Genomic DNA, 25348 nt, shown 5'->3' with positions numbered 1-25348 from the left:
TTGCCAAGCAATCCAAAGCCCAAATGTAAAAAAAAAAAAATCTATCAATCTTTAAACACTGTTCCAAAAGGTCAACACCTCTTCTGGTCATGGCAAAATACAAAATAAAAATAAAAAAAATACAAATTCAGCTGACAGGTAAATTGTTGCAAATCTGTGAGCTTGTCTTCTCAAGAAACTCATTTAACCTTGCTTTAGAGAGAACGGAAATCACTCCAGCCTGCCTCGATACAACGAGGAGTGAGACACTTCCTGCTAGAGCTGAGCAGATACCCAGGCTTCCCAAGTATCCCCTTTAACATGTTTGAAGCCTGGTTCACAGCAAGAGCTGCCACACAGGATGCTTCTAGTTAGTTCCACACAAGGGTTTTTTGCAGCATCAATGTGAGACTGAAGGTTCAGACCGATTCAATTATTAATCTCACCTTCTACCCCTGTGTGAGCTTCCCTGTAATGAAAAAAAAACATGAGACTCATTGCATCTCATTGGCAGCAGCAATGAACTCAACCAGCCCGTCATAACGTTCTGTTGCTCTGTTCTGTATTCTACATTGTAATAAAACACAGTATCTGGTTCTACTTTAGGTTTACAGGAATTCTCAGTTACTTCTCAGCCATGTATTCTGGGTCATGTTACTGGCTGAAAGCATGCCAATCAATAAGAGAAGCAGCTGATAGGTTAATGACAGGAAAGAAGCCAGTGAAGGGGTGGGGACAATTTCCGGGTGACCAAGGAAGTGCAACACTAAGTGAAAGCATGGCTTGCAAACAGAGATCCATTTAACCTTGTGTAGTACCCTATGTACTGTTTTTAAAAAAAAAGTTTACTGTAATGTGTTTCTTTCAAAACTGCACATTTCAGAGCTTCATAACAAACAGAAGTGTACAAGAAGATTTATGGAAGTATTTTGTGAGCTGCAATCTCTTTAAGAAAACCTGGTATTTCAGATCGATACCAAACTGTTGTTCAAAGCCTCAGTGAGCCCTGTTTTGTGTAATATAATGTTTTTGTAAAGAATCTTGCTTGTATCTGTGTTGTGATAGACTGCTGGTGCATTTTATCTTAATCAGCAGTCAGCAGCAGATTCAAACAATGTCTCTGAGCCATTGTGGGGGAGCACAAGCATTAAAGCCATTCATCAATGCAGGCCTGGGACTGCACAAGACACAGGTAGAGCACACACAGATTGGACTGCAGGACAGGAGCCAAATTGCACAGCGCTCTGAGCGCACCATCAACCACTGTGAAAGGGTTCTGCATTAAACACAAAGTCATAAGACAAAGTAGCGGATCTGCTTAACCTTTTCACTGCCTCTGACTTGTAACAAAAAGAAGTACGACAGAAATACACAACTTCGGTAAATTCAGAATTAGGGCTATCGGTATACCATCAACACTATACACAGAATAGTATAGAATAAGAAATGTTTAATTACAATCAGATACGTGGGATTAAGATAAAGCTACCAAACATCCCAGTTTGGCTGGGACTGTCCCAGGTGCAGAAAGGCTTACCCAGTGTCCTGAAGCATTTGGGAAAATCGTAATTTTTGTCCTGGTCTAAAATCTTCGTCCCGGGCAGTGGCTGGGCTGATGGAACTATTTTCCTGACGATTTTACCAAGTTTTATCACTAGCGGTATTCCAGATCTATACAAAATACTGCCATCAGCATTCTCCAGACCAGCTCAAAGCTTCACATCAACTCCCCCTTGCTTTTAATGCTCTCTAAACCTGGTATTTGTTATTAGATGTGTCTAAATTTCTATTTCAGGTTTTTTACTCCATCTTATTCATATGATTCTGCATGACACACAAATTCACATCCTAGCCTTGTATTTATTGTATTATACCTGTATTTAATGTATTTGCATTGTTTTTTACTGTTTGTATTTAATGTACTAGGCCCTGTATTTCACTGTATTTAATGTATTATGCATTGTTCCTCACTATCTTGGTCCACTATGAAAGGCGCTATATAAAATAAATATTGATTGATTGATTAAGAGTTTGTAAGGACCCCTTGGCCTTGCCTCTAAGCTGACCTCTGTGAACGCCTGTTTGGATGACTAAGCTTGTGCCCTGATTCTGTCTCACTTTTTCAGACATGCTTCCTCACTCCCTCTCGTTGGTTGGTTTTTATTCCCCAGCTCTCCACGTTGCCACAGGGCTTTTCCAAGCAGATGCTAAGTGGGTCAGAAAAGAACAAAATTATTTCTAAAAAAAAAAAAAAAGTTGTTCGAGGAGCACTGGCAGGTAACCTGTGCCCAGGATAATCAATCTATCTGAGGGAGTTCCTGCTGGATCAGCCTCTAACTGCAGCTCTTTCAGTCTCTCAAACTGCTCTGCAAAGGGTAGCTCAATAAACAGAAATCCTGCAATGGCTCAAACCACTCTTTAAAGACGTACGGATCTAAAATATCTCAGTTGTCTTAACTAATGTATTCTTTTTCCTGTTTAGAATAACTTTACATAATTTTCTATTTCCGTCATAGAGAAATAGAGCTCTCAAACTTCTTTTTAAGTTCACTAGTATGTAACCTTTGCCCCCAATGGATGTTCTATGAGGTATTTCTTACTGATGTATTTTTGACATCCACTAGGGGGCAGAGTGTTGCAGTTATTGTAGTTATCAAAACAATTGAAGCGAGTATTAAATTAACCCTAAACAAGCCTATTAATGAATGTGTTCATTTCACAACAAGAAAATCTGCCTTTCCCTCACCTCTTGCAATTGAGTCCCAACCAATGACAATTAACTTCCTCCATTTCTACTGCTACACTGTAAACTGATACAGAAAATACACAAAACCAGCAAATGCAATGGATTCAACACATGATCTTTCCTTAGACCAAACTTAAGAGATGCCGCTGTGCAGACTGGAAAATGTAGTTCTTTGTCAAGTTTAATCAGAGGTTACATCTTGCCCAGGACTACAATCCCACAATTCCATGCAGAGATGATGCATTTCTAAGGAAACAAGCAACATTATGTTAACAAGGGCAACCGAGAGACTGCATTGTTTTGTGTTGAGTAGTTAATATGTTTTATTCTATTTAATGAATACCAAACAACCTAAAACTTCTTAAAGGGAATTACGAGTATCGGCACAGCCTTGTTTCAGGCCATATCAATTTGATCTTTTAGTTTCCTGGATTTGCAATGAGCTCCCAGTCCATCAGCTCTCACCAGTGAGCTACACCAACACCATGTTTCATATTCAGGGACTGTGCATGAGATTCAATCCCAGCTGTCTTCATAACCATAGCCTCATTTGAACCCAGGGATGTCCTTCTGAACAAGACTGGTCATCTGAATGAGGACCGTGTCCTGAGACCATTTAAAAAACAATGATACAAATGGAAAAGTCTTGAAAATAACTGGGTCACCTTCCTGGTCCTGTCCCCCACAGCCAGTATATTAACACGACACATGCAGGAAATGAGATTTTCCATTAAAGTTTCTATTTAAGTATTTAGAAGGAGCAGAACTCTTTAAAGTATATTCTTACCCCCTTACATTTTTAGGGTGTTTGCAATCATTCTAAGCAGATCTTATTTCATTTACTCAATACTGTGTTTATGTGCTTTCATCTGAGTTCAGGAGCTGCTGTTCAGTTCTAGGTGCCTGTCATGTGTAACCTAGGCTAGAATCAAAGTGTCTTCATAGCCATGAGAGCATGAAGAGACATCGATTTACCAGTGATATTATCATCTTCCGAGTAAAATCTTAACATAGCTTATAGCAGGGGTGGGAAATCCTTGTTCCTGCAGGGCCGGTGTCTCCCCTAGTTTTTGTTCCAGCTGTGCCCTAAATTATTTAATTGGACCAACTATTAACCAATTATTGGTCTAATTAAGTAATTTAGGGCACAGTTGGAACAAAAACCAGGAGGGACGCCGGCCCTCCAGGAACATGGGTTCCCCACCCCTGGCTTATAGGCATACAATTTCAGTTTTGAAATAAACAAATAATTAAATCAGTTAAATACACAATTTATCTGATTTACTTTAAAATATTTGCCTTGATGCTGCCAGGGCATAGAAAAAAGACTCCATACTCCATTGAAATGAGCTTTTCTTAATAAAGACAGCATCTTTGCAAAGGCAGCCCTGTGTAATTATATCCAGTAATGGCATGCAATGACTACACTCCATGCCAGATACTGCCCTATTGTACGTATTGCTGGAGAAGATAAACTGGTAGCATTGCTGGTAGCATTTTTGTAACAAATTATTATGATGGAATTACATACAAAAGGCTTAGGGTATAGCCAATAGGTTGTAGCCAACCCGTACATGTCTTCCTAGCAGGGGAGTGTGTGTGTGTGTGTGTGTGTGTGTGTGTGCGTGTGTGTGTGTGTGTGCGTGTGTGCGTGCGTGCATGTGTGTGATGCATCAATGTATCAATGCATAGTCCAAGCCTTGCAATTCATTGCCTGGCTTCTTTCAATCAAATTGCCTTCCTGTTTTAAGCACACATAATAAATTCTGAAAATTACAGAAAATGTATTCCTGTTTATACTTTCTTTCTTTTTTTAATGTCTTAGTAATGTTGACTTGCTGTAGTTTGTTTCTTGTACAGCTGTGAATATGACTGTTTGATTTAACTTCCATTGGAAAGGCATGTGTGATGATGACTAACTTTGCTGTTCATGTTTTCTGTGTAAAAGATGTTAAATTGAATATGATATTTATCTAACTGGTTCCATCATCGCTGGCATGCCCTGACTTTGCATCACCCATTAGGCAAATATCAGACCCAATAGCCTGTAATCAGCTATCTTAAATTTTCCTTGTTCCTCCTCTTATTTTCCAATGATCAATGCTTTTGACTGAGCACTTACTGAGGTGTAGAGGTAGCCTTCACTGTTCATGCCGATGTAGAGTCCAGTCTTGGTGCCTTGGATAGCCACAATGCGCAACCCGACAGGAATGAGGTTAAACAGAGCTGAAACACACAGGAGAAAGAAGAGACGAATATTGTAGTGTAGCCGACTACCTCACCCACGAGTCGTGTCAGATTTGTCTACACTCCGAAGACCATTTATTTATTTAGTTACTTATTTATTTTTATCATTTAGAGTGACCAATTATTCTAGCCCTGATTTTCTCCCTAATTTAGAAAATCCAATTCCGTTCCTTCACCACTGCAATTCCCCCGCATCAGCTCGAGAACTGAACGTCAATGTGTGTCCTCCGATCCCCAAACCAATTGCCTCTTTACACCCAGGAGCTCCACAGTGCATTTCAGCAAGCTGTCGGGCCCTGAAGGACGAAGGCCAGCCCTGCAGGTGCCTGCTTGAGCTCACCAGGTTCCTGGTCAGTAGGGCCCGCTCACCACGCGGCCGTGCCTTTACCAGAGGACACTCTCTGGGACCCCTGCGGTCCCCTGACTGTGTGACTCCCCATGCACACCACGTGACCGTGCCTTTACCAGGGGAGACCCTTGGGGACCCCTGCACTCCCCTGACTGTGTGACTCCCCATGCACACCACGCGACCGTGCCTTTACCAGGGGAGACCCTCACGGACCCCTGCGCTCTCCTGACTGTATGACTCACCCTGCACACCACGCGGCCGTGCCTTTACCAGGGGAGACGGCTGGCAGTCGGGGACACCCACAAGGGCCATGTGTATTTATCTATGTAATTATTTGTATATTTAACAAATAAAAGACCAGGAATGTATAACTTGCATTAACACAGCGATGCCTAAAGGAACAGAAAAGAATAAATTGCAATACAGTAGAACCTCTTTAAGGTCAGCTGCCACTTATAATTAAGGCCACTTTTTGACAGTCCCAATTTGCTCCTGTTGACATCAATGTAACGTCATTTTCAGTCATCCCTTCTATTCAGTATTAAGACCACAATCTGTTGTCTCAGATATATCAACCCTCTGTGAAATGACCTCTCTAAAAAGAGCAAGAACTTGAATGATTCATGATGGAACCTCTGTATCCACCAAAGACAGGGTTAGGAACCCAGAGCTGTGTTCAAAGTTCTGCTTCTTTGTCACGCTTGTTAAAGTTAGTTCAAACCGCAGCTTGGTGCAATGTAATTGTTCTGTGAATGGGTGCTGTATTGTTGAATAAGTAATGCAATATGTGATGAAATGTATGAATGGTCCTCACTACCTCTAGAGATCCCCACGGGACACCCTTGTAAACGAGATGATCTTGATGGGTCTTTCACATATATATATATATGTGTGTGTGTGTGTGTGTGTGTATGTTAAGGGCGAAACCTGGTGGTCTGGTGAGTCTAGTTTTGCCTGGGCCAATCTAGTTTTGCCAGGGTCTTCTGGGCGAATCCCGAAGTTACCACTTATTTTTGGCACTCGCCCGCGTCCAATCAGGCGAATCTAGATTGGCCCAGAACTTGAAAAAGATGACTGGGCCAAACCCATTTTTTCAACAGTTTTCACTGAATTTCGGAGCTAGCCCGGGTGAGTCTAGTTTCATCCAACACTTCGGGGCTAGCCCAGGTGAGTCTAGTTTCATCAAACGCTTCAAAATCGATGCTGTGCCAATCTAGTTTTGCCTATGCCAATTATTTGGACAAGTCTAGTTTTGCATTTCTACACTCTCCCCTGCCAGCTCCCAAGTGCGTGCCGGGGTACCTGCCTCGCCTCCACTTCTGACAACAATGTAGCGACTGTGTGCTGGGTTTCCAGCGGCGGTGCTGAAAAGGCAGGACACCAGGGCTGGTTTTAATAGCGGTTAAAACCGCTCTCTCCCACAAAGTCCAGTCAAAAAGTCTCGCTCCTCCATACGTGCAGACAAACTTTCTGTTCTCTTTCAATCACTAGCATTATTCCTGCAGGGAGCATGAACTGGACACACTGTGATGTTTAGAAGAAAAAAAGTCTCTTGGCAAATTAGTAAAAGTTGAAAAAAAGTAATTCCATATTTTATTCACCTAAGATATGTGAATTAAAAAAATAAGCATTTCATTTCTGGTCATCTCTTGCAGGCAAAATCACCATATTATAGACCCTTGATCTTCAATACCTGCATCTAATTCATGGCTGATCAATAAAGCAATTGATCTCACTGTGAGTTTAACTGGTTTTCTCTTCCCACAATACAGTACGGCTCTCATTTCAGTCACCAGCATTGCTGCCAGAGGGAGCATGATCTGGATACACTGTGACGTGCAGAAGAGCAAAAATCTGTTTCTCCTGGCGAACATTCCTGAAAAAAACTTAAAAAAGCCATTCTCGAGTCGATTTACCTTTAATGTGTGAATAAAAATATCAAAACCATATATTGCTGCAATCTGGACAACACAGGTTACAGCAAAGGTAAAATAATTATTATTATTATTATTATTATTATTATTATTATTATTATTATTATTTATTTATTTCTTAGCAGACGTCCTTATCCAGGGCGATTTACAGTCTTAAACAAAAATACATTTCAAGAATCACAGTACAAGTATTAATACAATTAAGAGCAAGATAAATACAATGACTTTGGTTCTAGCAAGTACAAGTATATGACAAAATATGATTCAATAACAGAGCAGATAACAGTGTCAGTGATAGTTACATCAGCATATAATTAAATACAAAATACTACAGATTAAATAACACTTGACAGATTACAGTACTCTAAAGTACAGGATTAAATGCAGTAAAATAGGAGGCAGATAAGAGCAAGTAAAGCGCATTTAAGGAAGAATGATAAAGTGTCTAGTGGGAAAAGAGGATTTTCTACAGGTGCTGTCTGAAGAGGTGAGTTTTGAGGAGGCGCCGGAAGGTGGTCAGGGACTGGGCAGTCCTGACATCTGTAGGAAGGTCATTCCACCACTGCGGGGCGAGGGTGGAGAAGGAGCAGGCTCTGGAGGCAGGGGAGCGTAGAGGAGGTGGAGCCAGTCTTCTAGTCAACCCCACTCAAATTCAAACCCCTTTGCAGATATCGAATCTGGGCTAACTCCTCTGTCTCTTACACCCTGATTCTCTCGAAGACAGAACCCAGACATCTGTCTGTTCTAAGCTGTCATCCTCCTGTCAGCAGCCAGTGTAAATATATAAGCATTGTGCACAGCGATCAATAGAACAGCACAGCCTTGGTAAAATGAGCTACTAACTGGGTAAGCACTCCCCGCACTGTGGGATACTGCTGGCAGGGGTCCAGCGATGGGCCCCCTGCCAGAGCAATGCTTTCGCTTTAATTGTGTTGTGCTCATGTCCTTCTGGCTCTCACAAACTCACAACACTGCTTGTAAACCAATTATTGGGAACAATGCCTGCGGAAATGATGGAAACTGAGATTTCTTTGCACTAAAAAAACTGGCGAATTGGGTAAGGCATGTGTTTCTCCAACTCAGCAGTAGAATAAATAGGGTGTGCACAATTAAATCATTCTCTCACCCATCATTCGTGGTATTGGATTTCCTGTTCTTGTTTTTAATTCCAGCAATATCTACTAAAGACAATTTCAAGATGTTCCACTCGAGGGCATTTTGCGTCATCAGTGTGAGACTAAATGTTGAGACTAATTTGATTATTGGTCTCACCTTCAACACCTGTGCCAGCTTCCCTGTGTAAAAAAGATATATTGTACATTGTTTAGCAGTAATTAACTCAGCTATCCCGTCACAATGCAATACGTCTGTGTTAAGGTGTTTTGACTGTGAGATCTGTGAGATACTAAAGCAAACAATCTGTATAACAACCTTTCTACTGGTTGTACTAAATGTCACTTTAATTTAAATGTTGTTCAGGGTTTTTTTTTTCCTTTAGTAGTCTCACTGTCAATCAACAAATTAAAAAAATCAGTAATTGAAGAAGGAATCTATGAAAAAAGACCTAGGAGTTTATGTTGACTCAGAAATGTCTTCATCTAGACAATGTGGGGAAGCTATAAAAAAGGCCAACAAGATGCTTGGACATATTGTGAGAAGTGTTGAATTTAAATCAAGGGAAGTAATGTTAAAACTTTACAATGCATTAGTAAGACCTCACCTAGTATATTGTGTTCAGTTCTGGTCACCTCGTTACAAAAACAATATTGCTGCTCTAGAAAGAGTGCAAAGAAGAGCAACCAGAATTATCCCGGGTTTAAAAGGCATGTCGTATGCAGACAGGCTAAAAGAAATGAATCTATTCAGTCTTGAACAAAGAAGACTACACGGCGATCTGATTCAAGCATTCAAAATTCTAAAAGGTACAGACAATGTCAACCCAGGGGAGTTTTTTGACCTGAAAAAAGAAACAAGGACCATGGAGATTAGATAATGGAGCATTCAGAACAGAAAATAGGAGGCACTTTTTCACACAGAGAATTGTGAGGGTCTGGAACCAACTCCCCAGTAATGTTGTTGAAGCTGAAACCCTGGGATCCTTCAAGAAGCAGCTTGATGAGATTCTGGGATCAATAAGCTACTAACAACCAAACAAGCAAGATGGGCTGAATGGCCTCCTCTCGTCTGTAAACTTTCTTATGTTCTTATGTTCTTATGTTCTTAAGTTCTTATGTTCTAACTCAACCAACTCAAGACATATTACTGTGTGGTAATATATTCTGACCCTTATATTATTCTATTTATATGACACTGGCTGTATGATCTATTTTTTAATGTATTGTAATGCAGTTTGTAAAGGCACAATGGAAACTCCTGTGTGACTACTGCAGCAGGTGTTGTTTGTATGGTAAGCGTCCTTGATTGGCCTATAATCTCCTAACTGCCTGTCACGTCTGTGAGGTGCAATGATGGCTGACTCTCGGGGAATGAAAAGCTGCCAGCTGCTGTACCTGTCAATCAACGTTCAATCTATCAGACCTGTCAACGGCTGGGAGTAAAGCAGCTGCTTTGAGAAACGAGGACGGGTCGCCTAGATCTCATCAAATGAAAACCGAATGAGCAGCCTGGCGACTTTATTAGGACCTCTACCTAATATCAGGTCAGGTGACAGCTTGCCCTAATCCTAGCATTGACATGGCACAGACTCCACAAGGTGTAAGAGGCTTAAAGCACAGAGGGGTATGGTAAAGGATATTAAAAACAGGACATGGTAATGGTGGTAAATGCATAGCACAACCACTCTGATGAAGGCTGTGTGGTCCAGTGGTTAAAGAAAAGGGTTTGTAACTAAGAGGTCCCCGGTTCAAATCCCACCTCAGCCAGTGACTCATTGTGTGACCCTGAGCAAGTCACTTAACCTCCTTGTGCTCCAACCACTGACTCATTGTGTGACCCTGAGCAAGGCAGAGACGACCTTAGCCACCCTTTCTTGATTTTTAACAAACAGAAAAATAATGAAATCATGTCGCATTATGATTACATGTTAAATGCATCATTTAAAATAGGAGTCGATGGGGATTTTTTGTATTACTAAGCAAAATGAATCGCACCTGCGATGTTGACACGCCAACTTCCTTTGCAACAGCAGCCTGAGAAACCACGGGAGACGCCTCCTTCTTCAAGAGCTCAGCGTGGTTTACGTAATTTACACAAGTCACAGTGTAATCACACACTCGCTGCACTGTGCCACGTGACCTGTCTTGCTCTGAAAAGCGATCTCCGTTCGTCATTTGAAAATACTGTATCCCAATTAAACGATGTGATGTCCCAATTAACCGACTGTATCACACATCACATTACACGGTTAACCTAATTTGCGTCTCTAATACAAGCCAAAAAAAGGACTAAGGCTAATTTATAAAATCAGAAAGCGCTTTAGCAGCGCAAACCGTACGTCACACGGACCCGCTTTTCAGATCATCTCGCTAGAAAAAGGTGTCAGAGAAGGGAAGGATAGATAGATAGATAGATAGATAGATAGATAGATAGATAGATAGATAGATAGATAGATAGATAGATAGATAGATAGATAGATAGGATTGTTTGATCTATCTATCTATCTATCTGTCAACCTGACTGCTCTGACACATCCTAAATGAAGCACATGAAGGAGGGAGAAGAGGGAGAGGGGAAGAAAGAGGGAAGAGAGATGAGGGGATATGGGAGAGAGGAGGAATGATTGAATGATGGGAAAAGAAGAATAGAGGAAAGAGAAAGGGGAGGATATAGGAGAAAGAGAAGAGGATGGAGGAGAGAGAGAGTATAGATGAGAGAAAGAGGTGGATAGAGGAGAGAGATGGAGGATAGAGGAAAGAGAGAGAGGGAGGACAGAGGAGAGAGAGAGGGAGGATAGAGGAGAGAGAGAAGATGGAGAGAGGGGAGGATAGAGGATAGAGGAAAGAGCCAGGTGCACTCACAGGAGGAGCTGCCCTCATCACGGGTCCCGTCCATCGAACCGTCCAGATTCATCTGCAGATAGAAGCCGGGCTGACAGTGCAGCCTGGAGACGATGCCCTTCAGCTGGGGCTCTGAAACACAAGACAAGACACTGATCAGGACTAGCCATACCTCCTATCAAACCTATACCACCTATACATCCTGCACCCTGACCCCCACACCCTACACCCTACACCCTAACCTGAAACACAAGACAAGACACTGATCAGGACTAGCCATATGTCCTATCAAACCTATACCACCTATACATCCTGCACCCTGACCCCGACACCCTACACCCTAACCTGAAATACAAGACAAGACACTGATCAGGACTAGCCATACCTCCTATCAAAACTATACCACCTATACATCCTGCACCCTGACCCCCACACCCTACACCCTAACCTGAAACACAAGACAAGACACTGATCAGGACTAGCCATACCTCCTATCAAACCTATACCACCTATACATCCTGCACCCTGACCCCCACACCCTACACCCTACACCCTAACCTGAAACACAAGACAAGACACTGATCAGGACTAGCCATACCTCCTATCAAACCTATACCACCTATACATCCTGCACCCTGACCCCCACACCCTACACCCTACACCCTAACCTGAAACACAAGACAAGACACTGATCAGGACTAGCCATACCTCCTATCAAACCTATACCACCTATACATCCTGCACCCTGACCCCTACACCCGTGCCCTCGACTTTACATTCGATTGATATATTTATAAAAAAATTAAAAGCTAGTTTTCGTGTAACATGAGGCTGTCTGTTTAACACACTGCAGCACTGGTACAGGTTAACTTCACCTGCGTTACACAGTCACATTCACAAAGAGCAGAAGCAGGGGTGCTGCTTTTCCAACCCTGAGTATATACCTTGATATTTACCTGGAAAACTGCGAAATTAATTATTTTCATAGATTTTCCCCCGTTTTTTATTTTAATGTTATAAACATTGATAAATTCCCAGGAAATATTAAATAAAATAAAACCCAAAGATTATTATTTATTTCTTAGCAGACGCCCTTATCCAGGGTGACTTACAATTGTTACAAGATATCACACTATACAGATATCACATTATTTTTTACATACAATTCCCCATTTATACAGTTGGGTTTTTACTGGAGCAATCTAGGTAAAGTACCTTGCTCAAGGGTACAACAGCGGCGTCCCCCACCTGGGATTGAACCCACGACCCTCTGGTCAAGAGTCCAGAGCCCTAACCACTACTCCACACTGCTGCCCTTACATATGTCCTACCTTAATATAAACTCAAAGACAAGACAACATATTCAGCTCACCCTATTCCTTATAACCTAAACCCATACATTATTCCCTATACCCTACCACTAACCTAGCACCTATAATCTAAACCATTCTTAAGCTAGAACTTGACCTCCTATCCCCCTCTCTAAAATAATTCAAACACGTCTGTCAGTAACATCCACCTCCATCGCCACGGCTGTACACTCACAATTAGAGCTGTCAGCATCTGTGTGATGAAAAGGTTTGTGGCCATGGCATATATCAACAGTAAGTACAGAACAATATTGAATAAAAATGAATGTTTGAGAAGCGATTATCCCGATATATATGTAAGTGTGAGATACAGACGGAAGGGTGTGCTGACAGACAGACACCCCCACGTTCCTCTGATACTCTCAGAAACGTATGCTAAATAACCTGCAGATATATTCCAGAGGGGGGTAAGAAGAATAAAGAAATATTAAACAAAACTGAATAAATGATTATTATTATTATTATTATTATTATTTATTTCTTAGCAGACGCCCTTATCCAGGGCGACTTACAATCGTAAGCAAATACATTTCAAGTGTTACAATACAAGTAATACAATAAGAGCAAGAAATACAATAACTTTTGTTCAAGCAAAGTACAAGTGTGACAAACCAAAATTCAATAATACAGCAGATAATAGTGATAGTTACATCAGAATATGATTAAATAGTGATAGTTACATCAGGATGTGATTAAATACAAAGTACTACAGGTTAAACACTTGGCAGATTACAGTATTCTGAAGTACAGGATCAAATGCAGTAAAATAGGGAGCAGATAAGAGCAAAATAAAGCACATTTAAATGAGGGAGAAAAGGGGGAAACATGGGAGAGAGAAAGTGGAAAGAAGAGGAGAAGGACAGGATAGTGGGAGAGAGAGAGGGCAGAGAGAAGGGTGTGAAAAGGGAGACATGGAGAGGAAAGTAAGGATGGGGAAAGAAAGAAAGAGGGGGAGGAAGACAGAGCGAAGGGAGAGAGGGGGTGGGAGAGAGTGATGGGAGAGAGGGGGTGGGAGAGAGCGATGGGAGCGAGGGAGAGAGGGGGTGGGAGAGAGCGATGGGAGAGAGGGAGAGAGGGGGTGGGAGAGAGCGATGGGAGAGGGGGTGGGAGAGAGCGATGGGAGCGAGGGAGAGAGGGGGTGGGAGAGATAAGAGGGAGAGAGCGAAGGGAGAGAGGGGGTGGGAGAGAGCGAAGAGAGAGAGTGAGAGAGTGAAGGGAGAGAAGGAGAGAGGATCCTCTGTCTGATTTATAAGTACTGGAGGGCCTAATTGAGAAGAACAGTACTCGATTAGCACAGAGAGGGAATTGGTAATGGAGCCACTGAGAGGAGCACTTCATTACACAGCAGCCCCAGCAAGTGTGCTCTCCATGCTTTAACATCCAGTCTCCTGCCTTACGTCGAAAAATGCTTCTCCAATTATGATGAAACATGCCCATCTGTATGTCACACTTTTGCATATACCTGGCGAACCACGTTTCCGATTGTCATGGAACTTGGTATTAACATTACTTGGGAGAAGTATTTGGGAGAATCAGATGGTGGGGATCTATGGAGGTGTCTATCTGAACAGCCTGTATGTCACACCAGTATCAAATATCTTGAGAACACAAGAAGTTATTCCACATACTGCAAATCAGTCACTTTAATATACTATGATACTAAAATTGCACTCCCCTGACTGTGTGACTCCCCCTGCACACCACGCGGCCGTGCCTTTACCAGGGGAGACCCTCGGGGACCCCTGCACTCCCCTGACTGTGTGACTCACCCTGCACACCACGCGGCCGTGCCTTTACCAGGGGAGACCCTCGGGGACCCCTGCACTCCCCTGACTGTGTGACTCCCCCCTGCACACCACTCTCTCTTCTCTAACAAAGCCAGGATGCTTTGAATAGACTTTATGAACACACTGTGAACAAGCTACTGAACAAACGACCAGCACTAGCACATGTAGCCTACTAGATATTTTAAATTACTAAAACTTTTTTTTTGTTTTTATTTTGCTCATACATTTTAGGACCTAACTTAAATACCAAAACTTACACAAATACACAAACCTGCACTCAAATCCTAAAAAATAAAAAGCTACCAGTCCTTTTATTCTTTACATATTTTACAAATAGTTCATAAAACGGGTTAGCTTTTGTGTAGAGCTACCTAAACTGAAGAGCAGCTCCATTATATGTTTATTTAGCAGATGCCTTTATCCAAGGAGACTTACAGAGACTAGGGTGTGTGAACTATGCATCAGCTGCAGAGTCACTTACAACTACGTCTCACCCGAAAGACGGAGCACAAGGAGGTTAAGTGATTTACTTAGGGTCACACAATGAGTCAGTGGCTGAGGTGGGCTTTGAACCGGGGACCTACTAGTTACAAGCCCTTTTCTTTAACCACTGGACCACACAGCCTCCTCCATGTAAGTGGAAGATTTTTTTTAATATTGAATTATTATTTAGGCTATTGGAAATACCCAGGATGTGACATCATCCACCGCTGGGATACTGAAGCCCGAAGGCTACCAGACTACAGATGGAATTCTGAGCAAACCGCATTACTCATGGAATATTGAGGAACACATTTGTGTTCATTAGTAACAAAAACTAGTGCTGCAGAAAATCACGAAAAACAAACAAACAGAACAATCCACTTAAGAGGCTCTTCTCGTTGTGTTAAATGGCTTCGCCATTGGCTTGGACATCTCTAGGCATGAGACAAACAGTCAAGCCCTCTTCTTCAGATCCCATTGCTTCAGTATATCCATGGGAATAGCATGGGAAAATGGCAAAGTGCTAAACTTTTATAAAAGCTGGAATTAAAGGAGCAGACCCATTTCGAAATGAACAATGATGCCAGTCTCTTTGTTGAGTAGATAGTTTACCCTAACCAATAATTTAAGCACAGCACAGAAACCAGGACCAATTCCGTGGACTTAGGAGATGTGTCTGCACATAGAGAGCCGTGGGGGTATGGAATGGGTTACCTAGCCAAGCTGTTGATGCTGAATCACTGGGATCCAAAGTTTTGAGATCAATCAGCTCCTGGACTGATCACTGCCTGGATGATGATGATGGACTGGACTGATGGGCTAATGGCCTTGTCTCACTCAGTAAAGAGTGAATATCAATCAATATCAATGATGATGATGATGATGATGATGATGATGATGATGATGATGATGATGATGAGCAGCAGTGTGGAGTAGTGGTTAGGGCTCTGGACTCTTGACCGGAGGGTCGTGGGTTCAATCCCAGGTGGGGGGACACTGCTGCTGTACCCTTGAGCAAGGTACTTTACCTAGATTGCTCCAGTAAAAACCTAACTGTATAAATGGGTAATTGTATGTAAAAATAATGTGATATCTTGTAACAATTGTAAGTTGCCCTGGATAAGGGTGTCTGCTAAGAAATAAATAATAATAATAATAATAATAATAATGATGATGGATGACGATGATGATGGGCTAATGGCCTTGTCTCACTCATTAAAGAGTACCTGCCAACTCTGTTCCAGTGACACTGCAATCTGTATTAACTGAAAGAAGTGCTGGATGGTTACAGTTGTGAGTTAATGAGCTTGTTTTAACAGCACGGCATTATGAGTTATGTCGTTTTAAATCCTGTAGAATAACACGATACACCCCACTCCACTGAAAAATAGAAAGTTATTGTTTTGATACAGAAAGCAGCTAAAAACTTTCTCTCTCTGTCTCTGTGACAGAGAGCGAATGAGTCAACAATCTCCCTCCCGACCTGTGAGTGCGCTGTGTAACAGGAACAGAGTGCCCCGGACTGGATGGTTTGGCAGTTCATTCCAGGGTCAGTTGGAAGTCGGCCATCCAGGAAGGTGGCGGAGCCACAATACCAGAAGTCATCGCCTCAAGGTGGTAGGCGATGTGTCAGTCAAGGATTGGAGAATATGTGATTGCACTCTCTACGGAATGGGGCATGACTGAGGGTATATCAGGGGATGTGGCCGAGCGATCTGTTCCTTTGTTATGGCTACGGACAGACTTGTAAAAAGAGCACAGATATAAAATAACCGTGAGTGTTTCGTGTTTTGTTTGTTTCGTTGTTCTAACTGTCATTGTTTGTCATTGTTAGATGGCTAACACTAGCTGGGAGCTGTCACTAAAGGCCAGTACCGAACCTGGGCTACACTGCACCACTGTTTCACAATTTTTGTATAGCACCACCTGCACAAAGAGCACTCACTGTTTGGATAAGTGATCGTGGCTGTATTATTACTGCATTATTATTTCGGGATTGAACCTCGTGGTTTAAGTGAGCGATACACATTGGTGTGTTTAAAGAGCTGTTTAACTGTGAACTGTTGTTTTCAATCATTTCTGAGCACTGCATCACCTCTACACCTGCGCACTGCGCACTCATATTCATTCCACTAAGCTGAGAGGAAGCCTTATAGGTATGTCCTAAAAAAGCCCTGGCACCATCCACTTACCCTTGTAAAAGTTACCCATAGTATACGCATCGCAAAGTCTAATAAAGCACAAAAGCCTGGTAAAGCATAGGTAAGTTCTGTAAAACACAGAGATATAACCACAGGAAAAGCATAGAAAAACTGCAAAAGTACTGTGTAAATTTATCGTGATAAACATTATGGGTACTATCAATGAAGAATGATGAATGTTGTCAGCTCAGGTGCTTAAAAAAGACTGAAACTGAGAGTTGCAAAACCTGCTGTATAATTAGCAGGTTTCATGATGTATGGAACCAACTCCCCAGTAATGTTGTTGAAGCTGACACCCTGGGATCCTTCAAGAAGCTGCTTGAGGAGATTCTGGGATCAATAAGCTACTAACAACCAAACGAGCAAGATGGGCTGAATGGCCTCCTCTCGTTTGGAAACTTTCTTATGTTCTTATGTTCTTATGTTCCGAGGAAGAACCCCCAGTCAAATACTCTAAAAGGCGAGTAATTTATTATTTTGTGAGCCCATGAAAAATAAACATTGGAAAGTATAGCTTTGCTTCTCTGGACTTTTTCTCAAATATTTTGAGCAGTCTACACACTGGCAGCTTGACAAATGTACAGTAAAGAGGTTGGAAGTGTCCGTTTAAAGAGATGGGGATTGGAAATGGCACACAAAGCAAAGAGCTTCTCTCCTGCTGGCAATTTCATGGCTGACTGGAGAAATCAGGCCAGGGAAGTCTCAGCCTGTTTTAGACTGTGGGTCTCCCCCTGTAATGTATTACAGCTAAAACCCAGACCATATTTTAAAGGACAAGGGACAGTTTCACAATCTTTCATTTTCAGAAAAAGTGAAGAGAAAAGTAAAGCTTTTCTTTTCAATGCTTATTTTCCATGGGCTCATAAATCACTCACCTTTTAGTATTTGCCTGGGGTTCTTCATTGGAACACCATGAAACCTGCTAATTATACACCAGGTGTTGCCACTCAGTTTATGAGTCTTTTTTAAGCACCTAAGCTGATGACATGCAGTGATTGAGATTTCTTAGCTTGGATATCTGCACATTTAGCTAGTCATCTGATTGCATTCAACAGCAAAGCCCCCTGTACCACAACAGATTCTAAAAAAGTAATTTTTGAGGATGGTACTATTGCATTTTTACTGCTAAAATGAAGTACAAATATCCCCCAGCCATTCTTCATTGATAGGATCCTTATAAAAGTTTATCTCGGTAAATTTGCACAGTAATTTTGCAGTTTTTCCATGCTTTTCCCATGGTTATACGATACATTTACCATGCCTCTGCTTTTCAGGACTTACCCATGCTTTACCATGCTTTTACTTCAGGGGGATGTGATGTTTGTTTTATCCACCGTTTTCATAATTTAAAAGAGTCTCCCTTGGTAAAGGCATGGCCGCATGGTGTGGAGGGGGAGTCACACAGTCAGGGGAGTGCAGGGGTCCCCGAGGGTCTCCCCTGGTAAAGGCATGGTCGCATGGTGTGGAGGGGGAGTCGCACAGTCAGGGGAGCACAGGGGTCCCCGAGGGTCTCCCCTGGTAAAGGCACGGCCGCATGGTGTGGAGGGGGAGTCGCACAGTCAGGGGAGCACAGGGGTCCCCGAGGGTCTCCCCTGGTAAAGGCACGGCCGCGAGGTGTGCAGGGGGAGTCACACATTCAGGGGAGCGCAGGGGTCCCCGAGGGTCTCCCCTGGTAAAGGCATGGCCGCATGGTGTGGAGGGGGAGTCGCACAGTCAGGGGAGCACAGGGGTCCCCGAGGGTCTCCCCTCGTAAAGGCACGGCCGCATGGTGTGCTTTGTTGAGAAGGCAAAACCAGCAGGAACCGTTTTTCCTGTTTCCCCTCATCACTGCAGGCCAGGCGCCCGGTGAGTTGAAGCAGACACCTGCAGGGCTGGCCTTTGTCCTCCAGGGGGTGGTAGCTCACATCTGCTGTGGAGCTCCTGGGTGTAAAGAGGCGATTGGCTTGATCAGAGACCACCAATTGACCTTTCATTCTCCTGAATTGACGAAGACACTAGCTGAAACACTTGTCTTCTTGACTCAGTTTCTTCTAGTTTCAATAACACTGATGAAGGCACTAGAGACCAAACGCTGGTCTGCTTGACTCAGTTTTTTCTAGTTTCAATAAGACTGATGAAGGCACTAGAGCCCCAATGCTTGTCTGCTTGACTCAGTTTCCTCTGGTTTCAATAACACAGATGAAGCCTCTGAAACATGTCACCTGTTTCTATCGGATGAGTAGTTTTTTTTAGAATTTTGAGTGTACTTGCCAAGCCTATATTTCATTCTATCAAAGACGCTGTTAGAGCAGTGAAATACCAGTCTTATTTAGTGCCAGCAGTCTAACAGCAAGGTCGATCTTTACAGCACAGTTAGAAAAGCATAAATGATGAGCCCAGTCACTTTCCTTTTCAAACAGGAGCTAATGATTTGGAGCAGAAGGGAGAGAGGGTTTGGAGAGAGAGATGGCTCATTGAATGATGCCAGCTCCTGCTGTTGAAACACAAAGCCAAGGAAAGCAATGCCTCTCCAGGGAACCATTGACGGAGAAATATTTTAATGTGAGTTCTTACAGATGTTAATCATGCTAATGATCCTTCGGACAATGCCGGAGGTTTTTGGAAAGGGGCCAGGGAGGGAGCCAGGACTGCATTATTCTTCTAGGTAAAGAGGCTAGGATTGAAGTTCCAGCTTCCCACCCTTAAACTTCAGCAAACAAAGCAAGCCAGTAACATCCATCTGCCACATGTGTAAATTCAATCAGAGTGATCAATATGATGAAAGAGTTGATGACTGTGAGGTATATTCAACAGCACAGAATAGTACCAGATAAGAATTCTACACATCTATGCAAATATGTGACATACAGACCAATGGATGATCGACACCTCCATATATCAGAATACTCTAAATAACTTATGCTAAGGGCAGCAGTGTGGAGTAGTGGTTAGGGCTCTGGACTCTTGACCAGAGGGTCGTGGGTTCAATCCCAGGTGGGGGACACTGCTGCTGTACCCTTGAGCAAGGTACTTTACCTAGATTGCTCCAGTAAAAAACCAACTGTATAAATGGGTAATTGTATGTAAAAATAAAGTGATATCTTGTAACAATTGTAAGTCGCCCTGGGTAAGGGTGTCTGCTTAGAAATAAAAAAAAATAACACAAAGGTCAATGACAATTCGATAAGCAGTTCTTCATATATATGGAAAATTGTATGAAGTGTGACCTACGTACGCACGACCACATCCATTATATGCCCTCCATAGAGGACCGTGGAATATGATTCCATCTAGAAAACTCAGAGTAGTACATGTAGATATACCAACAGAAACTCACTAAAGCACAAGGGTCTTTAAGCTGGGAATTGTGTCTACAAGTGGCATCCAAAAATGAAATATTCACTGGGGAAGTTGTTTCATCTTCAGTGGAACTAACATAGGGGGAGGATTATCTGTTATTAGCTGATATCTGTTAGCAGTTGTCTAAATTGCTATTTCAGGTTTTTCACCCCATCTTATTCATACGATTCTGTATGACATATGCATCCACAATGTTTAGAATTCACATCCTATCCTTGTATTTAATGTATTATTTAATGTATTTGCAGTTTTACTGTTTGTATTTAATGTACTATGCCCTGTATTTCACTGTATTTAATGTGTTATGCATTTTTCCTCACTATCTTGTAAAACGCTTTGTGACGGTGGTCCACTACGAAAGGCGCTATATAAAATAAATATTGATTGATTGATTGATTGATTGATTGATTGATATTTGCAGAACTTGTCTATTATAACAATCTTATCATTTCCATCAGTATTGAATCCTATGTAGACCTGCCTGTGCAATGAATTTAAGATCATTGTCCCTACTTTGCATCCATGTTTTAATGCAGGAGAGAGCCCTCAAACTGATCCACCGATGGTCCACGGTGATCCTGAAGGTACTGGGAGCTTCTCTGTCTGTTGTCTCTATGCCTGGTATTTATACTCTAGTCGGCTCAGAGCAAACGTGACTATAGTTTGTTTCTGTACAATACTTTCCTTTTCCCATACATTTCTGCACAGGCTTTATCTCTCCAATCATTTTAAGACTAAATTACCATTGCAACTCTACTTATGCCGAGGTCACCTCCACAAACTGGGTTAACATGTCTTGCATATGACAGCTCCATTCTACAAGTGTAGTACCAGAAATAAAATTGCAGGTTTATCAGAGCAAGTGTTTCTTTCAAAACAGGAGAGCTCTGTATGACAAAAGGAAATGCAATGTTCAGGTATTTCATTTTAAAACATGGTTAAAGATTTCTCTAGTGGTGCACGTCCTTCGTCACCTGTAGGGTGAAACGAACCCCTTTAATTGCTTCAATCCTGTCATTATCCACCCAGCTGCTTCCCTTATTGAGTGGCTTGCTTTCAGGAAGTGCAAGATTCCCTGGAAGGCAAGCACACTGAGAACTTTCTTATACCCAAGCGCCAGCTTTCATGGTTAAAAGGAACAAATACATTGCTGTAACATCTTTCAAAATGACACGCTTCATAACGATGGAAGAGCACAACAGTTAAGATGCATAGAATTACTTTGAATCACTTTAAGATAGTCTGGCTTGACTTCTCCCACTCCCTCCCTCAGAGCATGAAACCTGCTGTTGCTGCAGAATGACGCCCAGCGAGGGACCGGAGCGAGCGCAGTGGTGCTCTGTGGAAATGCTAATCGCATTGTATAGATTATCTTTAAGATGTGTTAGGTATGCATGTCTTGTATCCAAATGAACTCGTTCAGAGTGATGGTGACTGGCACTGACTTGAACCCTGCTCAGTCATTAACTACCCTTCTCCTCTCTGCAGGAAGGTTACTGCAATGATGTATTGGCAGTGCAGCGGTGATCAATGCATGCAGCACTGTAGAAAAGAAAAGCATTCACACCTTTCAACACAGAGAATTACAACAAAAAATAAAAAGTAGCATCTTTTTAAAACTAGACATGTCAGAGGAATATAATAAATGGAAATGCACAAATGAGATTTATGGAAATATTTTGTAAGCTTCAATCACTTTAATTAGAACTTGTGAAAGGATATTAGAAGTCAAATTGACCAGCTACCCAGCATGGTATGTGTTTGCTAAATTCAGGTTTCTTTGAGAGGTTTAGCATATTGATGAGTCGGGATATTTTCTAAACACTGAGACATTAAATAAAGCAAACTGAACTCTGACTGCATCTCAGGAGAATCCTGTTTTTATTATTATTTATTTATTTATTTAGGGTTTTCTTTTACATTTCAGTGGCTACACGTTTAATTCAATTTGCTTTGAACTTGAAAGTGTAACTATCCCGATGTAGATATGTTGCAGACATATTACTGGGCTATAGTAGAGGCAGCTGTGCGCATGTGTGTCACACTTTACATTTTTCCATATATCTGGAGGATCGCTTATCAATTTGTGATGACTGGTATTATTTAGCATTAATTAGAGTATAAGATTCTGGGGATATAAAAGGGGTGTCGGTCTGTCCATAGATGTGTCCATCTGTATGTCAGACTTACATTTTTCCATATACAGTCATGTGCAAATGTGTTAGGACAACACATTTTCACTGTGGAGTAGTAGTTAGGGCTCTGGACGCTTGACCGGAGGGTCGTGGGTTCAATCCCAGGTGGGGGACACTGCTGCTGTACCTTTGAGCAAGGTACTTTACCTAGATTACTCCAGTAAAAACCCATCTGTATAAATGGGTAATTGTATGTAAAAATAATGTGATATCTTGTAACAATTGTAAGTCGCCCTGGATAAGGGCGTCTGCTAAGAAATAAATAATAATAATAAGATTTGTCATGCATATCCTTCATATGCCTACCTGCATGTTTTTTTTAATAAACGTTACCATACCTCTCTCTTCTTTACAATGCTTCTCAATGCTTTACTATTCTTTCACTGTGCTTTATTACACTTTGCTGTGCTTTCACTGTGGGAAACGTTTGTGAAGGTTAAGCTTTGCCCCCCAATCCTGCACTTGTATCTGATGCGATGGCTGCTTTGAAGATGATAACGCAGTCCCGAGCACTAAGGGGTTACCGTGCTGTACAGCACAATGTTTCAATTCATCCAGGGCAGTTTTAAGAGGCAGGAATGCTAAAATTAATTTGGTACATGACCATAAAGGCCTAAAGAGCATTTTGATTTTTAATCCCTTTTCGGATTAAAATGCTCTCATCTGTTTCTTGCTATTTCTGGTGCACTTCAACAAAATATATAATCACTGGTCATATTTACTAAATCAGCACACAGAATGAAATTATTCTCTCATCTGTGATTTCGAATTCTTGTTTTGTTTTCTTCATCACAACATTGAAACTTATTTTCAACAGTTTGATCTCATCAAGATTCACAGCAATATCTACTAAAGACCATGAAGAGATGCCTCTAGTCTAGTTAGTTCCACACATGGACTTCTTGCATCGTCCATGTGAGGCTAAAGGTTGAGAGTAATTTGCTAATTAGTCTTTGACACCTGTGTGAGCTTCACTGTAATGAAAACATGAGACTCATTGCATCTCATTAGCAGCAGCACTGAACTCAACCAGCCCGTCACAACAAAATAGTCAGGAGGGAATCCTACACAGGGATAGAAGGGGAGAGTCATAATCAAATTAGTCTCGCTCTCTTACCTTTAGTCTCATTGGTGATGCAAAAAGCCCTTGAATGAACTGGAAGCCTCTTGCAATGGCAAGTAGCTATGAACCTTGATGTGATCAAACTAAAAATATGTTTCAATCATGTGATGAAAAAACATGAACATAAACTGTAAGCCAATACTTGAAGTTATATGTAGGTGAGAAAATGAATGGATAGCATTTTTTAACAGTTCTCTCACTGTTTCATGGTGTTTGTAGTCATTAAGCCAGATAAAGGCAGATTCAGTATTAGAAAATGGATCAGAAATTTCCTTTAACCTGAGTGGTCTCTAATCTCTGGTAAAGAACCTTGCATGTTATTATTATTATTATTATTATTATTATTATTATTATTATTATTATTATTATTATTATTATTATTATTATTATATTTCTTAGCAGACTTACAATTGTTACAAGATATCACATTATTTTTACATACAGTTCCCCATTTATACAGTTGGGTTTTTACTGGAGCAATCTAGGTAAAGTACCTTGCTCAAGGGTACAGCAGCAGTGTCCCCCCCCACCTGGGATTGAACCCACGACCCTCCGGTCAAGAGTTCAGAGCCCTAACCACTACTTTAATCTCTGCTCCAAATCAATCCGCCGGACAGTATGCAAATACAGTATGCCTTTATCTATTTGACCTTTTTTCTGCTTGATGAAAGAAAATCTCTGTTCTAGCACACGCCCTCTGAATGTTGTCTCTGCTTCCTCACTGTCCTATACACTCAGTCTATGGATTTGAATGTAGTACAGCAAATAAAGTAAAAAAAAAATGAGACTAGTGTTTGCTGTCAACGGAAATACAGTAATCACAATATCAATACTGGTCTCCGTAGAAATCAAACACCTGGATGCAGGCTGATTACTTACAGCAACTTTATTTTAGCATATCATAATAAGAACACAGAAACGGTGCTCTCTTCTCTCTGAATACATAAGAACATAAGAAGAACATAAAAAAAGTTTACAAACGAGAGGAGGCCATTCAGCCCATCTTGCTCGTTTGGTTGTTGGTAGCTTATTGATCCCAGAATCTCATCAAGCAGCTTCTTGAAGGATCCCAGGGTGTCAGCTTCAACAACATTACTGGGGAGTTGGTTCCAGACCCTCACAATTCTCTGTGTAAAAAAGTGCCTCCTATTTTCTGTTCTGAATGCCACTTTATCTAATCTCCATTTGTGACCCCTGGTCCTTGTTTCCTTTTCAGGTCAAAAAGAAGTCCCCTGGGTCGACATTGTCAAAACCTTTTAGGATTTTGAATGCTTGAATAAATATAGAACAAGTTACTGGACAAACAGCACAGTCAGCATTCACACCTGAAGGTTACTAGATATGTTTAATTACAACAACATTGCCAATACATTTTAGGACCTTAAATACTAAAACTTACACAAATAGACAAACCTGCACTCAAATCCTCTTCTTCGGGGTCTATGGTTTAATTAAAGAAACAGATTCCAGAAAAAAAAACGTGGAATGACATTGGAAGCTTCATGCCTTTTAAGGGACTTCGTGAGACAAGCATGTTGAGAGTTTGTTGACGTCCCCTAACATTCCATTCTGTAGTCTATTCATTTTGCCCTCTATGGACTGTAATTTCAATCTCACGCATCAAGAATCTTTAATTAAT

At 41.6% G+C, this 25348-nt stretch overlaps 1 protein-coding gene across 1 annotated transcript in view; it reads right to left on the bottom strand.

Annotated features, from left to right (window-relative positions):
• Window positions 1-25348, bottom strand: part of LOC117967649 (fibroblast growth factor 11-like) — a 52669-nt gene that overhangs the window by 8378 nt on the left and 18943 nt on the right. The window contains exons 2-3 of the mRNA XM_059015527.1: window positions 11233-11343; window positions 4848-4951 (exon numbers count right to left, since the gene is read on the bottom strand). Coding sequence (XP_058871510.1) covers window positions 4848-4951; window positions 11233-11343 — 215 coding nt within the window. The remainder of the gene's footprint in view (window positions 1-4847; window positions 4952-11232; window positions 11344-25348) is intronic.

Source organism: Acipenser ruthenus, chromosome 50 (assembly GCF_902713425.1).
Source record: "Acipenser ruthenus chromosome 50, fAciRut3.2 maternal haplotype, whole genome shotgun sequence".
In the NCBI taxonomy this organism is placed as follows: domain Eukaryota; kingdom Metazoa; phylum Chordata; class Actinopteri; order Acipenseriformes; family Acipenseridae; genus Acipenser; species Acipenser ruthenus.
The sequence above is the reverse complement of the archived record's forward strand: the minus strand, read 5'-3'. Positions and strand labels throughout refer to the sequence as shown.